Here is a 9,957-nt window from a genome sequence, read left to right on the forward strand (position 1 = left end):
TGTCAAACTCAAGGATGAATATGTATCCTCCCTATGATCTCAGACCAGCACAAAGATGTTCTCTCAGTCATAGCTACTTAATGTGAAACTGGAGTACTGCAACAGGAAAAACAAGTGGAAGACAGAAAAAAAGCCAATTGTTTTTATTTGCAGACTGACATGGCTCCATATATATAAAAGTAATTATGATAATTTATAAAGGTTAAAAGCTATACAATAAACTTATAGAAATCAACTATTTATAAATTTAACAATAAAAGCATTAAAACAAAATTTTGAACAACTTTTAAAACAGAAAAACTGTGCTATTGCTAGCTACAATGAACACATGAAAGCTGAATCTTAGAATGCCAAGATAGAAAAGAAGTGGTTCACTAACTTACAGTTATCATTCTGGAATACCAGTACCAAATTGTCTTCTACATAAAATAAACAAACACACCTTGTTTTATTTCCTGCTACTGGCATGCTTGTTATGCTCAAGGAAGCCAGATCCTGACAGCCATGCAACCTCATAGTGTAGGTTCAACTCCAAGCATGGCATTTAAAGCTCCTTGCATCTTTCTGCCTGAGATTTCTTCATCAGAGAAGTCTATGATGCTGAGACGCCTCAGCTCAACTCCTAGCGAACTTCTCTTGCCAATAACTGGGAGGCCTGCTCTTTTCTACAGGGAACCAGAGGAGCAGTGGAGCTGGTGGATAGACTGAGTAGTGGAGGAAGGGAAGGCTGCAGGTGACATGTATTCTTAAAACTTTTATCACCTCTACAAAACAATAGAAAGCAAGATTTTTGTTGTTTGGTGGGTTTTGTTTTGTTTTGTTTTTGGATGAGAATTTTAAAGAAAAAAACTTCAAACAGAAAAGAGTATCTATAAAAAAATATTTGAAGGATATTATTAAATCTATCTTCACATCATTTTACATGTTATGAACTTTCTTGAAAATATTTTACAAATAAAACCTTTATAGAGTTTAACCATTTACTGGTAAATTTTATATTACTTCATTTGGCCATCATCTTTGGTAAATTGTTCAGGTATTATTAATACATTATGTACAAAAAAATTTAAGTTTACAAAGGGTGCTTTATCCACAGTCATAAGGCTAAGATGTTAAAGTATATAACACAGGACCTCTTTCCAAAGCACCATAGTCCTTTCTTCTATATCAAACATTAGGATTAATCATACCTGAGATATCTCATCCCTAATTTAATAACAGTTTACAAACAATATTCTTCAAATAATCCTTTTTAATGAGGAAAAAGCTGCTTTAGCAACATGTTGAATTAGTTTTCTGCCATCTCAAGTTGTAACATGATGTTATCAACTGACTATCCTTCTAAGCACTGCAATTCCTCTAAGTGAATATACATGCCACCATATTAAAATCTCCTTTTACTAACTCTGTCTTTAGGTGTGAACCAGTCTTCTGGTCCTTTTAGCCTGGCATACTGATGCCCTGGATCTTTTCATATGAGACACAGGTAAACATGTGAAAACATTTTTTTCTGCGCTGAAAACAACGACAATTCTCTCTTGTCACCATGTCACAGATTCCTTTTACTGCCTGTCTCTCTGGCATGTAAACTTCTTGAGAGGAAATTTCTATTTCCAGTCTCAGTTTCAGCAGTGTTTTCATTCTTTCTTTTCTTTCCTTTCCTTCCTTCTTTTTTCTTCCTTTCTTTCTTCCTTTCTCCCTTCCTTCTTTTTTTTTAAAAGAAACTATTCTGTAAATTCGAGAAATTCACCAAACAATAGCTATGACATTATTAGACTTTCTGATACTGACAGAAAGGGCTCTTTCTCTCCTTAGCTCTGCATATGCCCAAGGATCCAGGAGAAAGAAGGAGCTCAGCATCCAGGATTTCTATACAAACTGATCAGTGTCAAGTCAACTCTAAAGCCTTTCAAGCAGGAGAGTCCCCTTGAAGCATCAGTTCAGGTTTTATACTAACTATGTACAGCTGATAACCTGTGCAAATAGGCTAAAATCTGAAAAACCTCTGAAAATTGTCTGTCCCCAAACACTCCTGATAATATAAGGTCAACATGTATTATGAAAAGATAATAAACGGGAGAAGAGGCATGGCAATCTAATCATCTTATTTGTAGTGAGACCTAGTTCACATATTCTGTTAAGTAATTATCACTACATGACTATACATACCATAACTATATTTAGACTTGTGAAAAAATAAAGACCTCTTAAATGCTAAATCTTGGGTATAAGTTTTAAAAAACCAAAGTTAGTGTGGAAGTTTGTAGCTGAAGTGAAAGTGCTAGCATCTGTATTGTGAAGGCCACTCTAACATTAATATGTAAAGAAAAAGTTATTCTTGATCAATAACAGCCATTCATTATATTCTTCAAATCTAAAATCATTACACAGCACAGTCTGAGCTAATACAAATGAGCTGAGATGAAGAGGTATTTCAGAATAGCCCTTTACAGAAGATAGGCAGCATTAAAGTCTGTTTACACATGTAAGAACTGATTAAACTTTCCTAAGTAATTTTTATATGGCCCTATATAGATTTGATACAATATACTCAGAACTATCACTATAAAGAAATATAGAAATATGTATAAAATATATAGCATATAATAAACACATATGAAGTTTGGTTTCAAGTTCACTTTACTACACTTATATGTGGACAAAAAGAAATGGCCATGCTAGCCAAGAGGACCATCTAAACTCTATAGCTATAGTCCTAATCATAACTATTTGAATTTCAGTTTCTCTCACTATAAAGCAATACACTGGTCTCTGGAGTTGAGTGCTAAGAACTCATATCTGACAGAAAAACCAAGCCTATAAAAGGAAAATACTGTTGTATTATGAAATGAGCATGGTACGGATATTAAAAGGATCCCAGACGGCTGGTATGCATCCTGGGGCACAGCTGGCAGGGAATCCTTAACCTAGCCAGCTTCCTAGAATGAAAGGTATTGCTGGGCTTGGGCAAGACCAGAAAGAACAGAGCATTACAGCTCTCCGGGAGGAAAGCGAGATACTGCAGCTAGGAGCCAGAGCTGCAGCCACTGAGCATGGAGTGGCTACTGTCAAGCCAGTACATCCAGCTCCTTGGGCTGGGTTTAGGTCCAATAACAAATGTTCAGGATAGAAACTTCTTCCCTGGAGTGTTACAGCTCAATAAGACCCTCAGACACTTTGGTTAAATTAACTCGTGTGCTTTATTCCTTGTAGACAGGGACCTTATAAACATTTTTGGAGTGGTGTGAGATCTAGGGGTAGATCTTCCCATTGGCTCAGTCTGAGATATTAGAGATACTCTACTTGCATGGAGAAGGACTTCAGGTATTGTCCAGGCATGAATGATTGTCATGGTCCTCTTATTGGGGTGTTGTTGTCACGTGCTCCAGGACAGGAATCTGGTTGGGAACTGGCTCAAATTCCTGCAGTTCTCAATTATAGGGGTTCTGAACTTGCTACAACCTAAACAGTTCCGTCTGGCGGCACAGTCCACTGCCCCATACCAGTCAATAAGTCAGAGAAATCCCTAAAAGCAAATCTAGAATAAGTTATGTTCAAAATTATATTACTACCTAGCCAGGGCAGTAAAGATATAGAATATGACAGACAACGACACTTGAAAGCAAAATAAAGTTTCGAAGTACAACATTTTAACAAATAAATTAAATGACACTATTACCTTATACTGAGGAAAACTACCAGAGAGTGGGGCACCATTAAATCCCATCCTACTTCACTCATCCTTTCATGGCCAAGGCTTAGAGCTGAGGAAGCTTAAGTAACAACTGACTAGCTCACAGTTCTGGACCAGACATTCCAGCCAGTTCAGGTTTCTTATGAGCTGTCTTACAAATAGCCTTCTGATTGTGCCCTCTATATTTGTGGGAAGGCAAGCACAGGAATCTCAGCTCTATAGGATCAGGGCACACCCACCATTGTGACCTCATTTAATTTTAAGGTCTCCTAGAAACACTATCTTCAGCTATAATCACACCAAAAATGAAAGCCTCAGCATACAAATTTGGGATGGGCACAGTTTAGTCTACAACAAATGCTAAAATTACAAGTAATAAGTGGGTGAACAGCCTGCTATCCCAAGGAGACCACCATTCTCCTGCCACCTTTCTTCCTGCCTTCATCAGACCTGCAGGTCTTGAGCCATATAGATTAGCTTCTTTTCCCTCACCTATCTTCCCCTCTTGCTGAGTCTCTTGGGTCAAGCCAAGCTGCCCTGAGCAGCCTGCTAACCCCAGGGGACCTCCACTTTCCTGGCACCTCTCTGCCCACTTTCATCATACCTGAGGCTCCTAAACCATACAGATTTTGGGTCCTGAAACATACAGACCTACAGGTCTGGAACTACAGAGCCCAAGGATACCCACTACAGGCCTGCCACACCAGGAACACCAAGGTTCACCTCTCCTCCCAATCCTACTGCAACAAGAATATCCAGGGACCAAAACCATCCAGATGGCCACAAGCCTTCAAAAGAACATAATCAACTAAAGCCAGAGCATGTGACCCCTGCAGAGCACAGCTACCACACTACAGCAAACTCTGGATATCTGAACCAAACCTAAGCATAAGAAAATGACATTAATTCAATCTTATAAAAAAGGATAGAGGCCTTTAAAGGGAAAATGAATAAATCCCTTAAAGAAAAACAGGAAAATACAAGCAAACAGATAGAACTCTTTAAAGAGGAAACAAATAAATCCCTTAATGACATATAGGAAAATATAAATGAACAGTAACAGAAATAAAAACCGTGCAAGACCTGAAAATGTAAATTGAATCAATAACAAAACCACAAACTAAGGAAATCCTAGACATGAAAAACCTAGGGAAGAGAACAGGAACAAGAGATGCGAGCATCACCAACAATACAGGAGATGAAAGAGAGAATCTCAGGGGAAGAAGATATAATAGAAGAAATTGATACATGAGTCAAAGAAAATGTTAATTCTAAAAAAATTCCTAACACAAGAGATCCAGGAAATCTGGGATACCATGAAAAGACCTAAGCTAAGAAAAATCAGAATAGACAAAGATGATGAGTCCCAACTCCAAGGCCGAGAAAATATTCTCAACAAAATCATAGAAGGAAACTTTCCTGATCTAAAGGAAGAAATGCCTATAAACATATAAGAAGCCTATAGAACAACAAACTGGACCATGGCACATATCAATCAAAACATAAAATCTACAAAACAAAGAAAAATATTAAAAGCATCAAGGGAAAAGGGGTAGGTAACATAAAAACAAGGCAGACCTATCAGATTCACATCTGATTTTTCAACAGAGACTCTAAAAAGTAGAGGGTCCTGAACAGATATCCTGCAACCTCTGAAAAACCAGAGATACCAACCTAGACTACTACCCAGAGAAACTCTCAATCACCATAGATTTAGAAAACAAGATAATTCAAGACAAACTCAAATTCAAACATGATCATTATCAAACAAATCCATCCCTACAGAAAATATTAGAAGGAAAACTCCAACCCACAGAGAATAAATACATTGAAGAAAACACAAGAAATAAGTAATTCTTTTTTTTTTAAGAGGGCTGACATTTTATTAAAGATGTTGGTTCTAACAACTTTTCTCTTTTTCCTCCCTTTTTAAAAATTGGTTATAATATTTACATTTCAAATTTTATCCCTTTACCCCATTCCCCCCACCACCCAGGAACCCCTTATCCCATCCCATGAATTTGCAAATTGCTCTTTCTATCTCTATGAAGAATTGATTTGGAATTTTGATGGGGATTGCATTGTTTTGTCTTATTGACAGTATCTTTTACCTTACAAAAGATTGGCAATTTTATGAGGTCCCATTTGTCAATTCTTGATCTTAGAGCATAAGCCATTGGTGTTCTGTTCAGGAATATTTCCCCTGTGCCTAAGCACTCGAGGGTCTTCCCCACATTTTCTTCTATTAGTTTCAGTGTATCTGGTTTTATGTGAAGGTCCTTTATCCACTTGGACTTGAGCTTTGTACAAGGGGATAGGAATGGATTGATTTGCATTCTTCTACATGCTGACCTCCAGTTGAGCCAACACCATTTGTTGAAAATGCTGTCCTTTTTCCACTGGATGGTTTTAGCTCCTTTGTCAAAGATCAAGTGACCATAGGTGTGTGGGTTCATTTCTGGATCTTCAATTCTATTCCACTGATCTTCCTGCCTGTCTCTGTATCACTACCACACAGTTTTTATCACTACTGCTCTGTAGTACAGTTTGAGGTCAGGGATAGTGATTCCCCCAGAAGTTCTTTTATTGTTGAGAATGGTTCTCGCTATCCTGGGTTTTTTTGTTGTTCCAAATGAATTTGCAAATTGCTCTTTCTATCTCTATGAAGAATTGATTTGGAATTTTGATGGGGATTGCATTGAATCTGTAGATTGCTTTATGGCAAGATGGCCATTTTTATTTTTACTAAGTTAATCCTGCCAATCCAGGAGCATGGGAGGTCTTTCCATCTTCTGAGATCTTTGATTTCTTTCTTCAGAGACTTGAAGTTCTTGTCATACAGATCTTTCATATGCTTGGTTAGATTCACTCCAAGATATTTTATATTATTTGTGGCTATTGTGAAGGGTGTCATTTCCCTAATTTCTTTTTCAGCCTGCTTATCTTTTGACTAGAGGAAGGCTGCTGATTGGTTTGAGTTCATGTTATATCCAGGCACTTTGATGAAGTTGTTTATCAGGTTTAGGAGTTCTCTGGTGGAAGTTTTAGGGTCACTTAAGTATACTATCATATCATCTGCAAATAGTAAAATTTTGACTTCTTCCTTTCCTATTTGTATCCCTTTGACTTCCTTTTATTGTCTAATTGCTCTAGCTAGGAATTTCAGTACTATATTGAATAGGTAGGGAGACAGTGAGCAGCCTTGTCTAGTCCCCGATTTTAGTGGGATTGCTTCAAGTTTCTCTCCATTTAGTTTGATGTTGGCAACTGGCTTGCTGTATATTGCTTTTACTATGTTTAGGTATGGACTTTGAATTCCAGATCTTTCCAAGACTTTTAACATAAAGGGATGTTGAATTTTTCAAATGCTTTTTCACCATCTAGTGAGATGATCATGCGTTTTTTTTTTTTTTCTTTGAGTTTATGTAGTGGATTACATTGATAGATTTCCGAATATTGAACCATCCCTGCATTCCTGGGATAAAGCCTACTTGATCATGATGGATGATTGCTTTGATGTGTTCTTGGATTTGGTTTGCGAGAATTTTATTGAGTATTTTTGCATTGATATTCATAAAAGAGATTGGTCTGAAGTTCTCTTTCTTTGTTGGGTCTTTGTGAGGTTTAGGTATGCGCATAATTGTAGCTTCATAGAATGAATTGGGTATTGTTCCTTCTGTTTCTATTCTGTGGAATAGTTTGAAGAGAATTGGTATTAGGTCTTCCTGGAAGGTCTGATAGAATTCTGCACTAAAACCATCTGGCCCCGGACTTTTTTTGGTGGGGAGATTTTTAATGACTGCTTCTATTTCTTTAGGGGTTATGCGGCTGTTTAGATGGTTTATCTGCTCCTTGTTTAACTTTGGTACCTGGTATCTATCTAAAAAATTGCCCATTTCATCTAGATTTTCCAATTTTGTTGAGTATAGGCCTTTGTAGTAGGATCTGATGACTTTTTAAATTTCCTCTGTTTCTGTTATGTCTCCCTTTTCAGTTCTGATTTTATTAATTTGAGTACTGTCTATGCACCCTTTGGTTAGTCTGGCTAAAGGTTTATCTATCTTGTTGATTTTCTCAAAAAACCAGCTCCTGGTTTTATTGATATTTTGTATAGTTCTATTTCAACTTGGTTGATTTCAGCCCTGAGTTTATTTCCTGCTGTCTACTCCTCTTGGGTATATTAACTTCTTTTTGTTCTAATGTTTTCAGATGTGCTGTCAAGTTGTTAGTGTATGCTCTTTCCATTTTCTTTTTGTGGGCACTTAGAGCTATGAGTTTTCCTCTTAGTACTGCTTTCATGGAGTCCCACAAGTTTTGATATGATGTGTCCTCATTTTAATTAAATTCTAAAAAGTCTTTAATTTCTTTCTTCCTTTACCAAGTTATCATTGAGTAGAGCATTGTTCAGCTTCCACGTGTATGTGGGCTTTCCGTTGTTTTTCTCCATATCAAAGATGAGTCTTAGTTCATGGTGGTCTGATAAGGTACTAGGGATTATTTCAATCTTTTTGTATCTGTTGAGGCCTGTTTTGTGACCAATTATATGATCTATTTTGGAGAAGGTACCATGAGGTGCTGAGAAAAAGGTATATTCTTTTGTTTTAGGATGAAATGTTCTATAGATGTCAGTTAAGTCCAATTGGTTCATAACTTTTGTTAGTTTCATTGTGTCTCGGTTTAGTTTCTGTTTCCATGATCTGTCCATAGCTGAGTGTGGGGTGTTGAAATCTCCCACTATTATTGTGTGAGGTGCAATGTATGCTTTAAGCTTTAGTAAAGTTTCTTTTATGTATGTGGGTGCCCTTGCATTTGGGGCATAGATGTTCAGAATTGCGAGTTCCTCTTGGTACATTTTTCCTTTGATGAATATGAAGTGTCCTTTTTTTTTTTTATGTTTGGTCGTAAAACAATTTTATTTGATATTAGAATCTCTACTACTCCAGCTTGTTTCTTGGGACCATTTGCTTAGAAGATTGTTTTCCAACCGTTTACTCTGAGGTGGTGTCTGTCTTTTTCACAAAGGTGAATTTCCTGTATGCAGCTAAATGTTGGATCCTGTTTATGTATCCAGTCTGATAGTCTATGTCTTTTTATTGGAGAATTGAGTCCATTAATATTAAGAGACATTAAGGAAAATGAATGTTGTTTCCTGTTATTTTTGTTATTGGCAGTGGAGTTATGTTTGTATAGCTACCTTCTTTTAGGGTTGTTGGAAGATTACACTCTTGCTTTTTCTAGGTTGTAGTTTCCCTCCTTGTGTTGGAATTTTCTACCAATTATCCTTTGAAGTGCTGGATTTGTGGTAAGATATTGTGTAAATTTGGATTTGTCATGGAATATTTTGGTTTCTCCATCAATATTGATTGAGAGTTTTGCTGGGTATAGTAGTCTGGGCTGGCATTTGTGTTCTATTAGGGTCTGTATGATATCAGTCCAGGATCTTCTGGCTTTTATAGTCTCCGGTAAGAAATCTGGTGTAATTCTTATAGGTCTGCCTTTATATGTTACTTTGCCTTTTTCCCTTACTGCTTTTAGTATCTTCTCTTTGTTTTGTGTATTTGATGTTTTGATTCTTATGTGACCTCTCTAGTATGCCTCTGGACACAGTTTCCTCAGGGGAGCAGATCAGCTGTGTGACTGCTCCAGCCTCCGGGATCCAGGCAATGTGCAGAAGGGGAGTGGTTTTCCACAGGGGCAGGTTCTTGATGTCAGGTCTTGGGGCTCCCTACTGCCAGTTGTGCTTCTGGGGCCTAGGTCAGTGTGTGGGTGCTCCTACCTGCAGCTCTGTGGTCCGTGACCTCTCTAGGATGCCTCTGGACGCAGTTTCCTCAGGGGAGCAGATCAGCTGTGTGAAATAAGTAATTCTATACCAGCAAAAACCAAACAAGGGAAGCAAACACACACACACACACACACACACACACACACACACCCCACCTAAATAACAGGAAATAACAATCATTGGTCATTAATATTTCTCAACATCAGTCTATTCAATTCCCCAATAAAAAGACACAGGGTAACAGAATGGGTATGAAAACAGGATCCATCATTCTGCTGCATACAAGACACACACCTCAGCCATAAAGATAGATATTACCTCTGAGTAAAGGGCTGGAAAAAAGTTTTCCAACAAATGGACCCAAGAAGGAAGTTGGAGCAGCTATTCTAATATCTAATAAAATAGACTTTCAAACAAAATTAATCAAAAGAGACAGGAAAGACATTTCATGACATCTTAATTCTGAAGATCTTTGCCCCAA

The 9,957-nt window shown here is 37.4% G+C and overlaps 1 protein-coding gene across 5 annotated transcripts in view; it reads right to left on the reverse strand.

Moving 5' to 3' along the window:
• Nucleotides 1-9,957, reverse strand: part of Kiaa1328 (KIAA1328 ortholog) — a 262,182-nt gene that overhangs the window by 203,311 nt on the left and 48,914 nt on the right. Inside the window, exon 1 of one of the 5 annotated variants that reach the window (XM_076912879.1) lies at nucleotides 3,680-3,915. The exons of the other annotated variants lie outside the window; for them this stretch is intronic. Coding sequence (XP_076768994.1) covers nucleotides 3,680-3,727 — 48 coding nt within the window. The 5' untranslated portion in view covers nucleotides 3,728-3,915. Of the gene's footprint in view, nucleotides 1-3,679; nucleotides 3,916-9,957 lie in introns of those variants that run through there. 5 annotated transcript variants of the gene reach the window in all.

Source organism: Arvicanthis niloticus, chromosome 14, assembly GCF_011762505.2.
Source record: "Arvicanthis niloticus isolate mArvNil1 chromosome 14, mArvNil1.pat.X, whole genome shotgun sequence".
Classification (NCBI taxonomy): Eukaryota; Metazoa; Chordata; class Mammalia; order Rodentia; family Muridae; genus Arvicanthis; species Arvicanthis niloticus.